The sequence below is a fragment of the Ipomoea nil genome, unplaced genomic scaffold (assembly GCF_001879475.1).
Source record: "Ipomoea nil cultivar Tokyo-kokei standard unplaced genomic scaffold, Asagao_1.1 scaffold1407, whole genome shotgun sequence".
NCBI classification, from domain to species: domain Eukaryota; kingdom Viridiplantae; phylum Streptophyta; class Magnoliopsida; order Solanales; family Convolvulaceae; genus Ipomoea; species Ipomoea nil.
In genome coordinates, this window is record NW_017617835.1 from 5,231,583 (window position 1) to 5,252,816 (window position 21,234).

Sequence of the window (21,234 nt, forward strand, 5' to 3'; positions counted from 1 at the left end):
TGCCCAGTACTAGTTATATATGTTGCATATGATAATCTTCATGTTACAGTGTACATTAGTGCATACATTAGACCTAAAATAAAGACAAGAAAATGGCAGAAGAAAAGAATACAATATATATAAGTGAAGTTATTATATTCACTGGTTTTGTACAAACTACAGGTATAGCTTAATATGGGACAAAGATCTGTCATCTACTGTGCATTGATGAGATTCCTCATTTCGATCCCAGAAATCGAGAACCACTACTACAAAATCTCACTTTGATGGTTTTTTTTTTTAATCATAAAGTCAGATCTAGAGTAGTGTTCTTTGCTGTTGTTTGATCGTCATTATTTCTCCCAGGATGAGGCGAGGAGGGGAACAAGGAGAGCGACAGATTAGTACTATCCTCGTACTTGTCGTCATCCTTCGCCCTCTTCTCATTATTCCCGCCGCCGTCCCTAGTCTTTAACGATAAGTTCAGATCAAGATTCACGTCGGAATCCGGCATCTTCCTTTTCACGGCGCCGGAAACCGCCGCCGCCGCCGTCCCTTCTTCGTTTTGAACAGTCGCCGGGAATCTTTGATTCGGAAACAACTGCGGCGGCTGCGCTCTCACGTTGTCGGAACATTGTCTCGACATCATCGGAAACTCCGAACGGCCGCCGTTAACGTAATTCCCTCCGAATCCATGTCGGATCATTATACTGGAAGTAGCGGCGCCGCCATTGAGGTAAGGATTGTACGCAGATGAATAAGGTTGATGATGACGACTCCATGAAGAATCTTCAAATCTGGGGGAAAGAAAAACAAAAAAAAAAAAAGGAGAAAAATAATCAAGAAAATATTACGGAAAAGCTAGAAACCAAACATTTCCGCAACTAGAAATCTCAATAAAAACGTGATCTTTGTACCCTTTAGAGCTCCAACTTAGAACAAACATATATAACACTTTAACAGAATCTGGTACCTTAAACTCGTCGTAACAGGTGTCGGATTAAATCCCTGTAGCCTTTGCAGCTGGCTGAAGTTAAAGATATGTGAATCTCCATTTCCAAGAAGCAGCCTTCCGTTAGGGGTAACTGTCACACCCAATTTTTTTTTTTTTTTAAAAACCCTTAAGTCTAATTAGGGTTATAATAATGATTTTGCAAAATTTGAGGAAAATTACCTGGATTTGGCTCATCTGCCTTCTTGCTTCTATACATCTACAATTTTAAAACATTCCCCAGAAAGAAAAAAAAAAAAACAGTTAAAAACTAGAATCTTACATAATAACTTAGATTAAATTCAAGAAAAATAATAAAGATTAATTATACTTGGAGGTGGCTCTTGACATGAGCTATGCTGAGGCCTTTGATGTTCATCAACTGAAGAACTAACTTGGGGGTTGCTCCTGCGACAGACAAACATCATTAGACTAAAAACAAAAAATGCTAAAAGAATCAAGCCCGCACCGGTAGCTCAGATTGTGGGCAAAAGAACTAAAATCATACATAAATTAACTCAAAAATTAATTGATGGACATACTGTCTTGTCCTCCCAGTCTTTCAACTGCATGAATAAAGCAAAGATGGAGGTCGGGAGTCCACCGGAGCCGGGGAGTTTTGGACCGGACATACTGCCGTACTGAACCGGAATTTCCTAATTTCTTCCCATTATTCTCTTCAATTGTGCTGTTATTGCTGCTACTGCTTCCATTGTTGCCCTTTTCTCCTTTCCCATCATCTTCTTCTTCTTCTTCTCCTTCGATTTCGGCCTCGAGTAATTCGGGGCCACCGGTTTTGGAGTCTTCTGTGCTGCCGCAACTGATGCCTTCTTTCATCAGTTCCTGGCCTGTTTCTTCAGCCTCCATGTGAGTTCAGTTTGGTTACTTACAGATGGATATGTAGAGTGTGAGAGATGAAGATTAAGGTGAGAATGGGTGTAGGTTAGTCCATGAGAAATGGAGTAATGGAGACTGGTTTCTTGATGGGAAGATTTATAGCAAATTAAAGTTCTCTTCTTGCCAAGAGTTGGTTATATTTGGAATGAAATTTCTTGAATGGGACATTTAAAGAACATCTTTCTCACTCCCCCCCTCTCTCTCTCTCTAGATTTCTCCACCTTGTTAAGGATATAATGTATGACTTCCATCACTCCATGGTTGATGTCATGTGTGTGTATATGTGTATGTATCATGGGGTAATGATATGATGATGACCCATGCACTATTAGAAACATATATATGTAGTATTAAACAACACGACACTGTCTGAAATATCAAATTTATCAACGAAAAAATTATAGGTAAGTTTATCTGTACGGTTTAATTTACCTACCGCGAAATCAATGAAATCCGTAAATATTTAAGCTGATATTTAAAATGTAGTTATTTCCGTGTTTTTTGTAGGGTATGATTTTAAGAAAAATAGAATTCATAAATTACAACATAATTATGGTGTTTTAGAGTTTTCTTGCTACTACTATATAATAATTATTGGAATATTATGTGTGTGGAAATTGGAATTTAGTGAAATTCTTGTAGAATTGATTAAGTAAATGGCATATTCTTTACTTATTATTATTATTTTTTTTTTGAAAAGGCACAATAATATTCCAATATAAATTATTATTATTTTTCACTTACCGTGTTGGTGGAACTTTCCAACAAATTTAGGTTTGTATTGCAACCACACATAAAATTAAATTAAATTAGTACACCTAAAAAAAATAATAATAAGGACCACTTAGATACGGAGTATATGTATATATGAACCAACCTTGCATGCTATGGTTATTTATTTATTTATTATAAATATGTTTAGAAACAATAGTCTACCTTTAGGTAGATTTTTATTTATTTATTTATTATTATTATTTCTTTTTTTTTCTTTTTTTTTTCTTTTTTTACTTTTGAACTTCCGAGTTTTATGACATTTTTATCTATAAATATCGGTGGTTATATATATATATATATATATATATATATATATATATATATATATATATATATATATATATATATATATATATTAGTCCCTAAACTTTGAACTTTGTAGGGTGAAGGCTTTGAAAGTTTGAAGGCCAATTCCAACCATAATCGAAATGTGACACTAACTGCTATGCAAGCATAAGAAAATAAATGTGTGTCTTTCAATGTAATGATAAGTGTTTAATTCACTAGTTATAACTTTTGGCATAAAGGTGTCAAATGGACAAGTTAGCCCGAAGTCTAGTCCCAGGCTAGCTCGATTCGATCAATTTGCTACAATGGACGGACTAGGGCTAGTATGTTTAATTTTATACTATGGACCCAATTGAACTTTAATTTTTTGTCCATGGCCTGCGTTGGTCTATTGACGTGTACATTTTAAAAAATATATAATATACATATATACTCTAATAGAGTAATGACCATAGATTTATCACATTAGAACTAAATTGAATTATGCCTATTAAATTTTTACGTATTTACTATTTAGCTAGCTAACTGCCTAAGTAGCATACTAATTAGTAATTACTACCTTAAAAATATTTTAAAGTTTTAAAACTTCATATTTGTTTCAAATTAGGAAATATTATTTTTAATAGAAAAAATTTCACTTTTGGTCCTTTGACTGTTCTACTGTGTCAAATTTGATCATTAAGGCTAAACCATATTTAACATGTTCATATATATATATATATATATATATATATATGTCAATTTGGTCATATAGGTTAAAAAGAATCATGTATGTTTGACACATGTTACATCCTCAGCTCATGATCCTTAACTTAAAATGCATTCATACAATGATATGTATGCTCCATTGCATACGGTGATGGATACATATATGATAAAAAAAAAAAATTAAATTAATGTTGAAAGAAATTAAAGATGTGTTTCATAGGCAAAGTTTGAGAGATACACGACTAGGTATAGCATATATATGTCCGATCCGATGTAAGTGATGATGTGTGACGAAATCACAGTGCATCACTTCATCAAGAATTATGACTTTAATTTGTCAGTTGAGAGTTGAATTATTATGACTTCTTCACTTCTTGACGTAAACTATTCTTCTCTATCTACTAGTTTTGAGTCATCATAATTCTTTCAATAGAGACTTAAATTTTGTGAATGCAATTCGAGTCAAATTCAAATTAGCATCATATCATAATCACAACGAGGATTTTCACAATTAATTCAAGTTGTCATGCCTCTTTCGACCAAAATTATTGAAATTCCAAAAAACACTTATTGTGGAAAGTAATACCCACCATCGTCAAATTCGAATGGATCGAACACTTTGATGAGTATGCTGAGCATATAATAAATAAACATAAATATGCAATTCAACTATATATCAGTTTAGCTTTTTAGTTGAGATTGAACATATATTTCATTTTGATTTTATTGCTCGAAGCTCGTCAAAATTAATCAGCTTGCACACGTGAGGGGACGTGTTGAGCATATAATTTAAAAACATAAATGTGTAATTTAACTATTAATTTAGCATTTTAGTTGAAATTAAATACATGCTTCAATCAAGCGAAACACCACCTTTGTCATGAGGATTTTCCAACCACCTTTCAACAACCTAATAAAATGGTGACCAAAATGATAAACAAACATTCTAATTTTATTATTATTATTATTATTATTATTATTATTATTATTATTATTATTATTATTATTATGGATTTTGTGAATATGATGCATATGATGATTTAAAAATGAAGACTAAAAACACAGTAAATGGGAAGTGTATCACCACATTGAAATCAAAGGCTCCCTTGCTATTAAGACAAAATAGTTTTATCGGTGAATGATCTCACAACACATATACATGCATCGAATGATGTTCACACTGTATCCCAGAAATCAAGATTCCGATGTTGTTGTTAGTGTTAATATTTATCTATTTATCTATTTTCTTTAACGATCGAATAACGTTGACAGTGACGATGATCGAGGCTGATCCTCGAGTGTTGACAAATTATAAAAATAAATTAAAATAAAAACTGGTGTATATATACTAGAGTTCGGGTGCGGCCTCGTCTTCCTGTGTAGTCAGTGCGATCACATCAATAGTTATGCAAATATGCACCAACAATATTAGGAAATGCACAATAAAAAAATGCACAAATTAGGTACGCATCACTAAAAACGCACCATTAAATATGAATAAAAACACCATACAGCGTCTCGAAATGCACAATTAGGGAGTGGGGAGTGGGGAGTTATATATGGTGCATTTTTTTGGGTATGATGTGCATTTTTTGGTATATTTGTGTATTTCCTAACATTGTTGGTGCATATTTGCATAATTATTGATGCGGCCACACTGACCGCATGAGAAGACGCTGCATTTGAACTTTATTTATATATATATATATATATATATATATATATATATATATATATATATATATATTCGGTGAAATTAATTATATTGTGGGAGGGTATGTTGCTAAGCTATTATACCTTTTGTAATATCTGTGTGCTCTGATCTGTGTTTTTTGTCCCTTTTTGTAATTTAAAAATAGCATACATATACATTGTTGGATGAATGGTTACGGTTCCTCTTATAATAGAATCCTTTAGGGGTGCAATATTATTTAGTTAGACTCAATTTATTACTTAAGTTATACAATTAATGTAATAATAACATGTCATAATCCTTTTTTAGAAGAAAAAGTTCGCTAATATTATTTAAAGATGTATACTAAATAAATTGTTTTGGTGTAATATATCATGTATAACATTGAATTAGTTGTAGATTTCTCTTTTTATCTAAAAACAATAGTATTAACATATATTAAAATTATAAGATGATAATATCGGTATCACTACACTAGTAAGAGAGGAACTACGAAAAGAAATTGAACGGGGAGTTCGTTAGGGTCCAAATTAAGATGATCAAAGGGCTCAAAATCAATGAAAATAAGAAAAATACGGGTTGACATTTTTGTAATTTTGTGCACCAAGTATATTTTTGTGGTGCACTTGTTGGGCACTAAGTTCTCGTATATGGTGCACTAAGTGATAGTCTATGGTAGTACACTTAGTGCTGGTCCAAGTGTATGCACTACATATATCATATTCGTGCATTGTATATCATTGATCTGAGCTCATCCAATGGTTCAGATCTGTCCACACCTAGGGACACCTAATATATATATATATAATTTCAACTGTGAAGATGAGCAGAATATTTGTATATCACCCATTACTATCTAACCTAAAAGTTGTGGTAAATAACCCGTTTGGTTCTTTTGCTTTTTGCATGAAAATTCAATATTCTGTGCTCGTGCGAAAGATTAAAACAGCAAACACAGCGTTCCCTACTTTTGTTGAACCCTAATTAATTACAAAGTGATCTTTACCCTCACGAGCTTCTTGAGCTACTGCATGCAACTCATCACAGCCGTCCAAATAAAAGCTTACACAGAGAAAGACAATACATACACACACGTACAGTTGCTATAATTACTATATCTCCGAACTATCACCTTATTATTTTATACCAATCGAATTTACGTTCTTTCCCTGTATAAAAGCATGCAAATTATATTTACTTACAGAGTAAGTTAATTCAATTTTCACGTTATATATTATTTATTCATGTAATTATATTATATGTATATTTCTTATCAATACGTATACACTTTAGTTTTTTACTTATATATGATGTGATATGCCGACGAATATAATCATCCATATCAACATATATAAATCGATCAATAACAAATTACAAGCATTATATGACACTTACATGTTGTACTACTAAGAATAACTAATAACATGTGAGAGTTTTAAGATGACTAACTCAAGTATTTATATTAGTCCCATTGTAACAAATTCTTAGTCCAAAATAATATAGGTATCGTAACATATGCATTTTATTATTATAATGTTAACTCAGTCAAAAATGTTACACATACACACACAATATATTGTTCCCAAAAAAGTTGAATCCCCAACCCCAAGGGTCCCTCACGCCCCGACCCGACAGAACATCTGAGAGGATATAAACCATGGTTACTCAGCTGAACACAAAGGGTCATTGTTCCCAAACTTCACCCATGTGATAAACTGAGCTGCACATGTGGGCTACACACAATATATGTATGTATGTATGCATGTATGTATATGTGTGTGTATGTGTATATGTATATGTATATGTATAAGGTAAAAGGTAACCTATTCTTGTGATTAATGTGTGCGTGGAAACTGGAAAGAGAATTGCATACCCACTCCCTTCCAACTCAATTGATGAGAAAGTTACCCTTTTCCTAACTTAGTAGTACAAAACATATTCCAAGAAAATTAAAATTAAAATTAAAATAGAATAATGATATTTTACCATTTTGATTTTACCTCTTAATGTTTATCTTTTGACATGATAATAGAATTCATTTAATTCATTAGTTATTGTAAATGATTGACCTCGTTTGACATTAAAACAAATTTATTTATTAATTAAATATAAAAAATATATATATATTACTGCGTAAGGAGGTGAAATCAGGAGCGGATATATAGTGTTGTGATTTAAGATACAAAAAATAAAAATAAAAATAAAAATAAAAAAATTGATGAATTTATTAATCATAATGAATGAAAAGGCAACAAAAATCACCCATCCACCTATCTAATTCCTAATGCTTAAATTAAATGGAGAAGTTGGTTCAATTCATTTCCTTCACCTAACATGTCGTACAAATATAAACTAAAGTATCCAAAAAATAATAATAATAAAAACCAAAGATTTCATATCATATCAATTGGATTCGATATATGTGTCCGGTCCTATGTAATAGCCCGCAAACTAGGTTGCAATTTTCATATCATATCAACCAAATTCGATATATGTGCTTGCTCCTAAGTTAGGATCAAGCATTAGCGAAAGCTATTTATACTTGCGTAGCAATTAGTGTCACGTTTTGATGGCAGAAAAATCACCAAGATGGTGTTAAAATATATATATATATATATATATATATATATATATATATATATATATATATATATATATCAAACTCGTAACTTTTAAGTACGGGAATCATGCTCCAAATATTTGGTTACCCCTTTCAAGGCCACATGTTTTCTTTTTCGTTACGTATTATCTTCTAGCGGAATATATATAATAGAAAAAGAAACCCACAGAATAAGTAATTGTGTAGAATTTGTGAATGAATCAAGAGGAGAACTTAGCTTGTACTACTAGCCAATATATATTTAAGAAATTATTTGATTTGGTATAGATGAATGTGAAATGTTCTTGAAAAGGGATTGTAAAATTTTTGCTTAACAATAACTTGGCCGGGTTGATATACTTAATGAGAAATGTATATATAGTTTTATATTTGTTCTTTAAGTTCAAAGTTGTATTTAATTATATGCATATTATTAGAAAATTTAGTTTATTCAATTTTTTTAATTAACCATTAATAAGACTAGGATGACTTTTATTGGTGATAATATTTTCTGACTTGTACTTTGTTTAAGTTTTTGAGCAAGTCCAACCTCCCATAATCAAAATATGGCATTGGCTGCTACGTAACTACATAACACAATCTGTCAGAATTGTGCCACAAGCTAATAGCGAAGGCTACTTTGATATGATAATAATTATCAAGATTAAGAGTTTATCAATACGCCAAAAGTCATAGTTAGTAGCGAATGAACAACTATATTTCTATAACAATTAACGTCACGTTTCAATAACAGGCCGGATGCTAGACTCGGCCCTTCAAGCCTCCACCCAACACAATTAATTAAATACATAAATAAACAAAGATTAAAAATCACCAAAATATCAATACAATTAGCAACAACTTATTAATTACTACATTTCTAAATAAATAAAACTAAATAGCTTCTATTTAGAATAATTAACTAAGATATCCCACCTAGAATTTATAATTAACTAAAAAAAAAAACCTCCATAAACATTAAAAATGAATACCTACCCTCTTGGTCGAGTCTGTTGTACAAAGTCTTTCTAGTATGACTTATCTCTCATGTATAGTTTGTAGGCTATTACACAAGAGCGAGATATACCCAATATATGTTATAGGGTAATGGCTGGGGTTTAATTTCCTCGTCACAAAAAATAATAATAATAATAATACTTTGATTAATGAAAATCATCCAAATTAAACAAATAATTACAGATTAAAATTTAAAATTTTAACTATAGCTAGTAATTAAAATTTAAGTCCAACACCCTTCTATATATCATAGTTGGGCCATTGGCTTGCATATTAAAAATTAAAATAAATAAATAAAGACAGGTTGGTCTGCAAGATTCATTTAAGAGCACACAAGCTGTAAAGTCAACCCCCAACGTAAGACTACTTATGTTTTCTTCTGTGAATTAATTAATTATCTCAATTTTAATCATTTAAATGCCTTTTTTTAATAAATAAAATGTTTGAAATTCGTGAAAAGCTATGAATGCGGATCTATCTTCTTCTCCATAAAAATTCATGAAAAGCATGTCTGTCCTTTTTTGTCTTTCTTTATTAGTTCTCACAAAAAAATTTAGAATTACAATATCATATACTTTATAATATATAATTTTGTAAAAACCTGCTATGATATTATAACTTACGACACTATATATGATCGTATAGAATTTCTTGCCACTTGTTATTGCGGAAATATATAATATATTTGCATTGTCACGTCATCGAGATTACCATACAAATATGCAATTACAATTAAATTAATGAGAAGTAATTAACACTTTCAAAAAAAAATGAGAAGTAATTAACTTAATGGTATTCTTAAGTGTCGTTGTCCGTTGATGGAGTGAAGGTTGGTCAAATATATATTATATATGGCTTGGAAACCTAATAATTATGCTTTCACAAAACTTAAGTATTAAGGATAATGGAGATCAATAAACATTTATTATTATTTAAAATATGGTTATTAATCCATAATTAAATTATTACTACTACACCAGATGTTATAACTAGCTCTACCTAGCTAGCTAAAATCATCTTATTATTTAATTGTCAGATCAAACATGTCTCACTATGTGAAAAAGTATAATAAGTAGTGAATGCACAATTTTGTTTTATTATATTCAGTGCTAAAGACGCTAGGCGCCCGATTTTATTATTATTATTATTTTTGTGTTCTCTTGTACATGAGAGATCTAGCTAGTATATTTACATACTAATTAACCCAGCATTTTAGTAGTAGGATATTAGATTCAACTCTCCAAGCCTCCATCCAACAAATCTAGCATGGCATGGTAAATAGATAAGCACAACCAATGCGAATTTTATATTAGTTTCACCGTGATGAGTATACTAGCTAGATCTCTCACGTAAAGAGAACAAATAAATAAATATTGATCATATTAAATATTATCTCCAAACTTTGATACTAGTTTAAACCCCTAAATTTAAGGGCTCCTCGTCACTCTAGTCTAAGAAACTAGTAGATGAGATAAATCGCAGAATATGTCTCGACGGGTCAACTAGCCCCCAATACTTGTACATAGCACGCACAACCAGGTCAAATACGTACTTCCCTTTTTTACATTACACCCGACTGCTAACAAAGAAAAATTTATTATAAATTTATTTTGGATTGATTGGTCAGTTAAACTATGCCTCTAGCCTTGAAACGTTGGTATATGCATGGATTATGGATAGATGTATAGGTGTGAGGGCAGATCAGAGAATATTAATAATAATTAATAGTTGAATAATTGTGTGGCAATCAAAGACCCAAAGTTGTTGTTCGTCTCTACTACGTACCAGTCTCGTTGTCGAGTATGTTTGTGTCCCACGTGAGTGACATCTCACCTTCCATGTTCTTTTCTTTTTCCCCATGGAAGAAGAAAATTAAAGAAAGCAGCCATTAATGTACGGTCCATCTTTTTTAATCAAGGAAGTAGATATACGGAGCATATGGCATGAAATAATTGTTAATTTATTGGTGTAAACATGAATATGGTATTCCATTTCTATATATATATATATATATATATATATATATATATATATATATATATATATATTGAATGTTTAGGTTTGTAATTGGATGCCCTGATAAACTCTACTCTGTAATTATGATTTATGAGTCAGATCACAAGTTTTCTCAACTAAGATCATATTAAGATTAATAATCTTATTCATACTAAGTAAGACTTCAAGGTCAACAAAGCACTCCCTCATAAACTTTTTAATAGTTAGATTTCTAAAGCTTGAAGCTAAGACCTTTAGTTAAGTTAAAAGAGACTCACTTGACCTACTGATTTGAGACATTTAGTTAAGTTAAAAGATGAGACCCAATTGGCCTAGATATGTTTAACGACCTTACGATTATATTACCAACTCACTTAACAATTGTTCCAAATTGTTGTGTAAAATCACCACTCCACTTTTTATATATATAAGTCAACATTTTACTATTCAATAGTGTAAAATTTCCCATTATGTAATACCAGAGTAGCTTATATGAAGTGTTATTACTCGTCGAGCTAGCCCGTTCGCCCTTTATTGGGCAGAGCGAGCTTTAATTTTCAAGGCCCGCCAAAATAGTAGGCTTTAGTCAAGTTGGCCTGTCTCGCATTTATAACGACAGGGCGGGCTTTTAATTTGATTTTCAAGGCCCGCCAAAGTAGCAAGCTTTAAAGCCTGACCCACCACCCCGCATTGCAATAGTTATTGCGTGGACCACGGTCCAAAAATTAAGTCGTTTTGTGTATTTTTTTGCACACAACCTCTGCAACATATATTGTTATAACTCATAATGTACATTATATTATCTCAAAAATTTCATTATTCTAACACGCAATGTACATTATTTTAACACATAATGTACATTATCTTTAATCATAATATTCAACAACATCGTTTTGGACTGTGGTCCTCACAGCTCGTATAATTTGCCCCCGCATTGACAATACTAATTAGGAGATGTGTTACGAATCTGAATAATCAAGATTAGTTGGAGTTGGAGACTAATAAACACAACTTAACCATTGCCAGACAATGATTAGCTAAAGCGGTATTGATAGAGATCTCTCAAGATTTGTAATTCTCATAATCCAAGTTGGTCAAATATCCATTTAATCTAAGTGGAATAATGATCTCTAATAACAGGGGTGACATCTAAGCATGAAGTCTATGACTAATTTCAAGATTTGAATATAGTAATCTGTCCCCATAATTATATTATAATATATCTTCCCCTACTTAACATAAGTGTACAGAATAAATGAATAATATATAGTCCAACTGATCCAAAGAGAAAGCATTCTTTATTTCATACCCACATAAAGTAATCTCCTGCTGGTAATCCTGTCTCAATATCAACCAACCATTTTGTCTTATTCCTCAACTAGATTACAAAGATGCTACAAGCCTACAATGTTTGACTGAGTAGCATTTTTCTTGGAGATTGAATGTTGTAATTGTTGGATCATAGAATTGAAACTGTATGGAAGTTTTGAAGTAGAGAAGAAGATCAATCTGAAAGCCATTTAAAACGGGGAAAAAGCGATGAATTTTTACCTTCATTAGATGATCATGATTAACTTGAAGTAGCAGGATATCTCAAGTTGAAGAAACGAAAAATTTGTGGCTTCTATGATGATGATGAAGAAAAGCTTAGCTGCAAACCAGTCTTCCCTCGATCGTGCTCTTGTTGTTTCAGTATTTGGCAGTAATTGACCTGAAGAATGCATGAAATCAACTCGATCATCAGGCAAACGTTATGTTAGGTTCATGCATCTCGCAAACTTGAATTTTTGAAAGGAAAAGAGAAACGAGAAAACAAAAGGCATGCAGATTGTAAGGCAGATGACAGACCTCCATTCGGAATCGCTTAAGTGGAACAACAATTCCAAATCCTGCTGAGGCCTTGTATGATTCTTGGAGTTTCTGGAGAGAGAGGTCTCGGAATGTATTTTCAGTCAATCTGTCAAGGTTTCCAGCACAGGCAAATGCGTGGCCATGAATCCCAGCGTCTCTGAATAGCTTCAGTGGAAGATCAAAAGAAAGATCCGCAAAAGCAGTAACAGCAAGATCTCCAGAAAAATTAGAACTTTCACTGTTAGCACCTTCTCTAACTTGGCTTTGAGGCTCAGCATGGCCAAGCCCGCTTGACTTAAAACCCAATATAGATATTGGGCCCCCAAAGGAGCAGACCGGAGAAGAATTGCCCCCCATGAAAAACCTCTCACGAAGATACAAAGGCCTGTCCAGGGATCCAGTTCCCCATGGGAAAATCGCACCAGCAGAAATTCCAATGTTTAGTGCAGCATTGTAAAATCCCAAAGGTAAAGCAAAACGAAAACCAAACTCCTGTTCACAAAACGAAAACTGTTGTTAATATTATGAAGTAATTTTTTTAGCAGGGAACATACAGTTTAGGGCCACTTGCATAAAAGAAAGCAGACCTTTAAGTGGCAAGCAAATGACAGAAAGAGGCAAATCCATAACATAATACTTCATAAAAAAAAACACTTAAATGCACTAATTGGCAATGGTATAGAGAATTTAGACGAGTCCGAGAAAAGGAACAGGATAAAAAAAAATATACATTGAATATTTTACTTCCAAAATTGAAAGATGATAAACTCACAAGGTCGCATGCAACATATATGATAATCAACCTACATAAGCCAGAGAGAAATAAACAAATAGGTTGACAATAATACGCTTAAAAGTTAAAAAGACAGAACATATAACAAAATAAATGTAAAAGGACACAATGGAGAGTGCACTAAACCTGGCGAAGAAAGCGTAAGCTCTGATAGTCTGGTGCAAGGCCACCAATTTGTGATGTAGAAACAAATGCATATCCACGGGTTGGTCTCGAAGATGAATTTCTCTTGTCAATTTTAAATGCATACTTCAGGACAGAAAGTAAATCATGTCCAAGCTGCGGTCTTACAGTCGTAGATTCTGTTTGTGAGGGGTCTGTCAAAGGTCGCCAAGAGGTATTGAATACTAGCTCATGGTTTCTAGATGATAATAGGCCAAGAGACAGGCCTAAAGCTTGGTCTTTGTAAGAAGAAAACTTGAACCAATCATTAGAAAGTAGAGATAATCTAGCAGTCACAGGAGTAATCAACTTTTTGAACGTCACACCAGCACTAACCTCTGATGTCTGGTCCCAGCCATAGGACCAAGAACCATCCCACAAATCCCCACAACCAACCAAGTTTTTCAATTTTAATGAGCCTTCAAGTGACCAACTTCTATCCTACAAATGCATTATAAGACATTACAGATCAGATACACAGCAAATGCTGAGTCATTCATGTATAGTTCAAGTACACTAAAGACCATCGCGGGCAAAAGTACAAAAGAAGTTAATAAACACATAATAGTATCTGCAGATATAATCATTAGTAATAGTGGCTATGTCTGATCTTAAAGGAAGAAAGACAACAAACAGTCAAAACTGTTTCAGCTAGTTTATATGCAGTGAAGAAAGAGGATCCCCTTGAAACAGAACTAACAGCATTCCTCATTGACTAATCATGATCACAGAATTTGATGCACGTGCTTCCTGGGAACATACCCCAATAGTTCCTAACAGATAGTTTTGTGCTTGCTTGGCCCGGCTTATTTTGGAGCTTACCTACTCAATTGAACTAAAAGGTGGACCAAACACTACTTTGGAGCTAAAACCTCTCTTCCCTGTGCATTTCCTATCATTACAATTTGCAGAAAATCTGCTGCAGTACCTAGTTCTTTTGTATGAACATATACACCCAAAAAATTAATATCCGGGAAGCACAATGCCCTATCCCACACATAGGTAGCTCAGTTGATTCCTAGGTGGCAGATTGAAAGAACTTAGGATCGAGCCTTGACAACAGCAGTGTGGGAGTTTCACCCTCTTGTGAGGTGACTCCTTGTGGGACCTTGACAACCACAGAACGGGAGTTTCACCCTCTTGTGGGGGTGACTCCTCGTGGGCACGAGGCACCTGTCCTCTCCCCTAATGGCCACTGAGTATTTACTCCTCCACAATCCTGCTGGGCCGGAGCTATGGAAGCTACCGGTATACCAAACAAAGGCAGTTCAAAAAGCCTAATAACACCGTTTTCTAAAACCCATTAATAACTCGTTGTTCAATAATGATGTAAATGCATTACGATTGAAAAAGTTCTCCCCATTAGTGAGAGGAAATAAAAAAGAGTAAGAAATTTCAATGTTAACGTGTATATTGAGACGTATTAAACCAATTAATATATACCATGCCAGAAAAAAGAAATTAGAGAAAAATAAATATTGATTTGAGGAAAGGAGTACCTCAGGTTTGGAGAAGATTCCAACGTTCCCCGTTAGAAAATTTTCAGCTTCGGCAACCTCAACAACCACGGTTGCAGTCCCAGGGAGGTCCGGCGGGCCGGCATCGAGAGTGATCTTAACGGAATCGAAAATTCCGAGCTGCTGAAGCCGAGCATTGGCAATACTGGCGGCCTGGAGCAACTCCTGGACCGTAGAGGCGGACTTCAAGACCTCCAACTCGGCTTCGATGAGGGAATCTTTAGTATTAGCGTTTCTCTTGATCAGCACGCTGTGGACTCGCACCGGCACTCCCCGACTCGACAATTGCCGGACCAGGCTCTCCATCCTCGCCCTGCCCATCGGGATTCCGGCATCTTGGCCGAGCGTCTCTAGTTCCTCATCATCATCATCGTCGTCGTCATCATCATCATCATCTTCCTCTTCGTCGAATTCTTCGTACTCATCGTCGGCGACGGCAGAGTGGATCGGCTCCTTTTCATTTTCCAGTGATGAGATAGCCATTGATTAACCTTACTTCCGGTAGGTTTTTCCGTTGAGGTTTGCAGGACAGGCGTTGTTGAGTGATGATGAGTTTACAGCTATAGAGTTGAGCTGTGAACAAAGAACGGCGTCGTTTCTCAATAAGAATATGTGTTGTTTGTGAAAATGAAATGAAATAAGCATATAATATTAGTATAATTTACATTTTAGTTGAATTTTATATTTATTTTTTTATAACCTAAGTTTCTCCGCTTTGCTCAACTATATCTTTTAAGACCTTATGAATCCGTTTTGCCCGCTTATATCTTAGACCTTATGAATATGTTCCAAGTTATGAAAAGGTAATTTCGATTGTTATACGGTGAATCATAGTCCATAGTGTTAATGCGGATGATAATTGTCAAATGAAACTGTAGTAAAATTAAAATGATACTTTAGTGTTGGTAAAATGAAATTAGTGTGTGTAAAAAATTAAAGTAATTTTCAAATAGATAATGAATATATAGCATGTTGTGAATCATTATCTACATATTAACATTCCAAATGTATAATATGTTCATCTGATCCCCAAAGCAAACAATTGTACAAGCTAAAAAAAAAGAAGAAAAAAATGAATCAAACTCCCACAAGCCTTTGAATTTACAGCCTCTATAAAAATACAAGACTTCTAATTGCCATCAAGAAGATGGCACAAGATTCATGTATTCAGCTGTGTTGAGCATAAGTACGATCTCACTATCAGCTTAGACTTTTAGTCGAGACTATTGCATTCTTCAGAGACTATCTTCAGAGTGCGGTCTCACTATCAGCTTAGATTTTTAGTTGAGAATATGGCATTTTTCAATTAGATATGTCCGCGGATTGTATCTCGAGCTCGGCCCACCAGAGAGGCGATAGTTTCGGTATTGCACCATCAGGTCCTATCCCAGTGATCTCCCTCAACCTATCAGCAACTTCTCTCATGGTAGGTCTGAGTCTTGGGCTGAGACGCAGGCAAGATTTGATCACTTCACCAATGCCATCAAGCTGGTGTTCATGGAAGGAAGTGAGAGTTGGGTCAGCCATTTCCCTGAGGGACTGTCTGCCTCCGAGATAGTCCGATGCAAAGTCCTCGAGGGCGGTGCCGGTGGGAGAGTACGGCAGCCTCCCGGTCACCACCTCGAGCAGGATGACCCCGAAGCTGTACATGTTGCTCTCTGGTGTTGGGTCCGTTTCGTCGTCAGCAGACTCGTTCCAGACCGCAAAGTCTGATATCTTGGCTGCAGAATCCTCCGAGAGGTGTATGGCCAAGGATTTCAGGTTCTTGTGGGAGACTGGCGGCACCATCTGGTGCATGTGCCCGAGACAGTATGCCATTCCCATTATGACCCTCATTCGCGCCCCCCAGTCCAAATGTTCGGCCTCCTTAACTGCAGAAACGGCGCAATTCAGACCAAGAAAACATTATTCCCATTCCCATTCCCATAAAATCAGCATTGGCAAATAGACTAAGAAGATCAGAGCTTACTGTGTAAATGTTCGAAAAGCGTTCCATTTGGAGCATACTCAAACACCATCATTCTGGTGAAAGGTTCCTTTTCCTCGCAATATCCAATGAGGTTCACAAAGTTCTTGTGGTTTACTTTCGACAGTGAATCAATCTGAAACCACACATAAGCACAGAAGGATTACAAATTGGAAAGGGGAAAGGGATCTCGAGACTCGAAAGATATATACCTTTTTTCTGAATTGGGCTTCGTGATCTCTCGACCAATCCTTAGCAGACACGAAAGTAAGAGACATGACAGCTATCTCGACTCCACTGGATAAGGTGCCCTTGTACAATGTACAAACCGACGAGGAACCAATGACATTGCTGAAATCTTCGCACGCTGTCTCGAGTTCTTGCCTCTTCAGCTTCGGCACGCCTGGTTTTACGAATGCAGAAACGAGGAAAGCGAAAATGTGAGACAAAAACGAGGAAAACTAGACGGAGCCTATAGTGATTAGCATACAAACAACATTACCCGTAACAAATGCTCTCTGCAGCTGCCCGCTTAACCCCGTTGCCCAAGGTCTAACAACCGCCATCTTATTCTTCTGAGAGAATACTATGACGATGAACAAAGCTACAACCAAGACAGAACCACCAATTGCTACAGAAACTATCAAAACTCGGTGGTGTTTCCCGCTGAAATGACCAGACGAAACGCTAGGTCCTTCTGCAGGAGCAGGAACTGATGACGGGGTTATAGAAACAGCGGGAGGTGGGGCCAACCGTGGCACCATAGATGGCGACGGTGCAGGGGATGGCGAGAACGACTCGACTGATGGTGATGGGGATGGAGATGGCGGTGGAGGACTCTGTCCAGGGCCCGGGCTAACCCAAAACGGTGGGAAAAAGGGGAACGGATTAAAAGGTGCTACATCCATCAACTTCCGGTGATGAGCTACATTTCTAGACTCTTCCACGCTCCTACACACACAAACGCAAATGGCGTTAGGAAGAACAGAAACCTAACTACTGCAAAACGAGAAGAACTAGACCAAACCAATCAAGAATTTGGAGTTATTCCACATGTAAAAGGCAGAAATGGTTTATTTATACTGAATGCTGCCATGTTTCTCAAAGCTTTAACAGAGGTGAAGGATTATCAAGATAACATCAAGGAACAAGTTTCAACTTTTAGTCACAAGACAAACTGCATCATACATTGGACAACAAGAAAGTATGCATTATGAAAAATGCCTATGAAACAAACAACAACAGAATTTAAAGATGCGTTCCAACTCAACTAAAACCCAAAGCCGATAGGGGCAACCCTAGCCAAGTTAATCATACTGTTGCTTTGGTAATCACAATGTTACAAGTTCGACTCCTGTGGGAGTGGCCTATTGACATTTTGGGTGTTTGAACCAGTCAGCTATGGACAACCTAAACTTATTTAGCTCCCTATAGTCCTTTACAGGCTAAGGTGGTTTACCCCGTGACTGTGGATTTCCTCGTCACTCAAAACCTAGAGCCGATAGTGAAACTACACAACAAAACATTAACATAGTCCGACTTACTCTAAAAATGTGTTCCGTCTTAACTAAAATCTGACCATTTGGGAGGAGAAAAACTTACAGAGCCACAGCATTTCCTCCATTGCCATTCTCCAAACCCTCAAGAGAATCATGAACTACAGTCTCCTTAGATCTGGACAAAACAATACCTGCATATATATTCCATACAACACTCAACATCTGAACCCCAGAAATCAATCAACAACAAAATAAACTAAAACATTAAAAACCCTCCTCCCAAAGTAAAAAAGTAAAAAAAAAATCATACCTTTATCACTCAGGGACCAACAAAAAGACAAATGCTGGTAAACCAAAACAAACACCACTGCCAGCAACGCAGGACGAATCTCTCTGAATCCCCAAAACCCATTCATCATTTCCTCAAATCAAAAGCAAAAGTACCCAGTACAGTCTGTAAAACCACCTCCTTAAACTCATCAAAAAAAAAAAAAAAAAAAAAAAAATCGTAAATGAGTGTTCTTTTCGCGTTGCTGGACTAATTAACCTTGGACCAGAAGACGAGGGGTTCTGAAAACGCGTACAGATACACAAAACCCAAACCAGAGAAAGGTCTGTTGACTTCAAAAGCTAGCAAATCAACCCAAAAAAAAAAAACCAAGAATTAAACAAAAAACATCCTCAGATCTTCGAGTCTTCCGAGGACAGATTCCCAGGTTGTTTCAGTGGATAAAGCTACTTGAACACGATACTTATCTGCGGCAGAATGTATAGGAGAACCTATCATTTCATAATCATCATCATCATCGTATAAGAGAATGATTTTGAGTAGGTGTTTGTTTAATATTAATTTTTGTTACACCGGGAAAAATGTTGCGTACAAAAAAATGGGGCCAGGTTGACCCGGTAGAGAGGGATGTAAATGACAGGTCAGATGTGGGCCCGGGGGCGTTGTTAATATCCAACCGAATTAGTAGTTACCATCACAAGTCCGTGAAAAGTGGGGCAGCGGCTTTTGGGCTTTTAGGCCTTTGGTAGTTAAGGTTGGTGGCCACTATTACAATGACAACTATATAAATTCTAAATAATATACCCTCAACCTATTCAGTTCGTCACATAAAATCTTTCTAGTATAATTTACCTTTTATGTATAATTTGCAGATTATAATACAAGGTTATTAGAATTTTGATGAAGAGAACTGATGAATGGTCGCCTTTGAAGAAGAAAATTGTGGCTGGTGACCGTTCATTGGTTGTCGATAGTTAGTTTTTGTCGTTGAAACTCTTATGATCGGTTGTTACCGATGGGTAACTGGCTATTGGGCTCATATGCACAAAAAAATAATAAGTCGATGTGTTTATTTGTACCTTTTTAAAATTGATAGACCTAATTGTTTTTCGTATAAAGTTTAATGACTTATTTGATCATTTTCTTAAAACAATATAATCAAGTTGTCTTAATAAAGACGGTTGATGCTCAGTCTGTTCCGTGGCATTGGGAGGAAATTGTTATATATGAACCAATGTCCACTTTACAAGGTGGACCCGTGTTCAAAATATACAATTTACATACTGAATGTTTACAATTTGCATACATAATTTATATATTAAATGTTCACAATTTACATTTTATAAAATTATGAACATTCAGTATGTAATTTGTGAACATGTAGTATAATTTGTTGGATCCTTCAGTAATAGTATATTTTCCCTGTTGGCTTTCACACACACACACAAAACAGTTGTGTTTAGGTGTGTATATGTATATATTCTAAAATAAAATGAACCAAATTCAAATTCAAAATCTACCTAATTTGATATTTATCAATTTATGAATCTCTATAATCTACCTATAGAAACCCATTAAATGTTTTTCTTTAACGGCTATAATTAATGTTACAATTAGATTTCAGTGATTTTTATTTTTTTTTCTAACTACTTACAGTTGTGTTTAGGTGTGTATTGTATATATTCTAAAATAAAATGAACCAAATTCAAAATCTACCTAATTTTATATTTATCAATCTCTATAATCTACCTATAGAAACCCATTAAATGTTTTTCTTTAACGGTTATAATTAATGTTACAATTAGATTTCAGTGATTTTTATTTTTTTCTAATTACTTTTTCAACCTACTGAAACACAAAGAGCTAATAACGTCTCCACTGAAACTCAAACTCACAACCTCTCATATAAGAATTCAACCCGGGTGCCATCTGAGCACAAAGTGTTTGGCAGATTTGAGTGATTAATTATCGGTTACTTGAAAGCATTAGTCAAATGAAATTCCTTAATTAAGTTTAGGAATATGATTCCAAAATTTAAATTAAAAATAAAAATAAAATTGTCCCTTAAATTTACCTCATATTTATTACATCTCGACGTGATAACAACACTTTTTATCTCAATTGATGATTTGTAAATTGGTTGATAATATGCGTGCACGCGCAGGCACACACGGTGAATATATTATTACTCCGTATAAGATAAATTTGGAAGGGAA

The 21,234-nt window shown here is 34.8% G+C and overlaps 3 protein-coding genes and 1 long non-coding RNA gene across 6 annotated transcripts; 1 reads left to right on the top strand and 3 right to left on the bottom strand.

The window, feature by feature from the left end:
* Positions 1 to 104: 104 nt before the first annotated feature.
* On the bottom strand, positions 105 to 2,035 carry LOC109186758 (two-component response regulator ARR18-like). Its single transcript, XM_019336879.1, has 5 exons — positions 1,513 to 2,035; positions 1,302 to 1,378; positions 1,154 to 1,190; positions 953 to 1,064; positions 105 to 776 (listed from the first exon to the last, which is right to left on the bottom strand). Exons 1-5 carry the CDS (start codon positions 1,835 to 1,837, stop codon positions 284 to 286), a joined length of 1,044 nt encoding a protein of 347 aa, XP_019192424.1. The 5' UTR covers positions 1,838 to 2,035; the 3' UTR covers positions 105 to 283.
* Positions 1,859 to 17,765, top strand: LOC109186759. Its single transcript, XR_002055172.1, has 3 exons — positions 1,859 to 1,870; positions 9,156 to 9,158; positions 17,687 to 17,765. It is a non-coding gene; the product is annotated as an uncharacterized LOC109186759 (long non-coding RNA).
* LOC109186755 lies at positions 12,218 to 15,855 on the bottom strand. The gene is made up of 4 exons (XM_019336875.1): positions 15,247 to 15,855; positions 13,712 to 14,188; positions 12,790 to 13,284; positions 12,218 to 12,652 (listed from the first exon to the last, which is right to left on the bottom strand). Exons 1-4 carry the CDS (start codon positions 15,745 to 15,747, stop codon positions 12,566 to 12,568), a joined length of 1,560 nt encoding a protein of 519 aa, XP_019192420.1. The 5' UTR covers positions 15,748 to 15,855; the 3' UTR covers positions 12,218 to 12,565.
* LOC109186756 (probable inactive receptor-like protein kinase At3g56050) lies at positions 16,209 to 19,562 on the bottom strand. 3 transcript variants are annotated; one of them, XM_019336877.1, is made up of 7 exons: positions 19,277 to 19,562; positions 19,040 to 19,183; positions 18,833 to 18,920; positions 17,733 to 18,181; positions 17,443 to 17,633; positions 17,234 to 17,366; positions 16,209 to 17,135 (listed from the first exon to the last, which is right to left on the bottom strand). In XM_019336877.1, exons 2-7 carry the CDS (start codon positions 19,146 to 19,148, stop codon positions 16,567 to 16,569), a joined length of 1,539 nt encoding a protein of 512 aa, XP_019192422.1. In that variant the 5' UTR covers positions 19,149 to 19,183; positions 19,277 to 19,562; the 3' UTR covers positions 16,209 to 16,566. The 3 variants fall into 3 exon arrangements, with proteins under 3 accessions (XP_019192422.1, XP_019192423.1, XP_019192421.1); XM_019336878.1 differs by having other exon boundaries at positions 16,209 to 16,509; positions 16,573 to 17,135; positions 19,040 to 19,562; XM_019336876.1 differs by having other exon boundaries at positions 19,040 to 19,562.
* Between the last annotated feature and the right edge of the window lie 1,672 nt (positions 19,563 to 21,234).

Bases quoted from the DNA above. Each gene is read 5' to 3' on its own strand.
- LOC109186758 (XM_019336879.1), bottom strand. From the start codon at position 1,837: ATGGAGGCTGAAGAAACAGGCCAGGAACTGATGAAAGAAGGCATCAGT. The intron at 1,379-1,512 runs GTATGTCCATCA...TGTCTGTCGCAG, and splicing joins AAGACTGGGAGGACAAGACA to GAGCAACCCCCAAGTTAGTT. The intron at 1,065-1,153 runs GTAATTTTCCTC...TGGGTGTGACAG, and splicing joins GGCAGATGAGCCAAATCCAG to TTACCCCTAACGGAAGGCTG.
- LOC109186756 (XM_019336877.1), bottom strand. From the start codon at position 19,148: ATGATGAATGGGTTTTGGGGATTCAGAGAGATTCGTCCTGCGTTGCTG. The intron at 18,182-18,832 runs GTAAGTTTTTCT...TTGTGTGTGTAG, and splicing joins GGAGGAAATGCTGTGGCTCT to GAGCGTGGAAGAGTCTAGAA. The intron at 17,136-17,233 runs GTAAGCTCTGAT...CCGTTTCTGCAG, and splicing joins GCTTTTCGAACATTTACACA to TTAAGGAGGCCGAACATTTG.
- LOC109186755 (XM_019336875.1), bottom strand. From the start codon at position 15,747: ATGGCTATCTCATCACTGGAAAATGAAAAGGAGCCGATCCACTCTGCC. The intron at 13,285-13,711 runs GTTTAGTGCACT...TTTTGTGAACAG, and splicing joins GCTTACGCTTTCTTCGCCAG to GAGTTTGGTTTTCGTTTTGC. The intron at 12,653-12,789 runs GTCTGTCATCTG...TGCATTCTTCAG, and splicing joins TTAAGCGATTCCGAATGGAG to GTCAATTACTGCCAAATACT.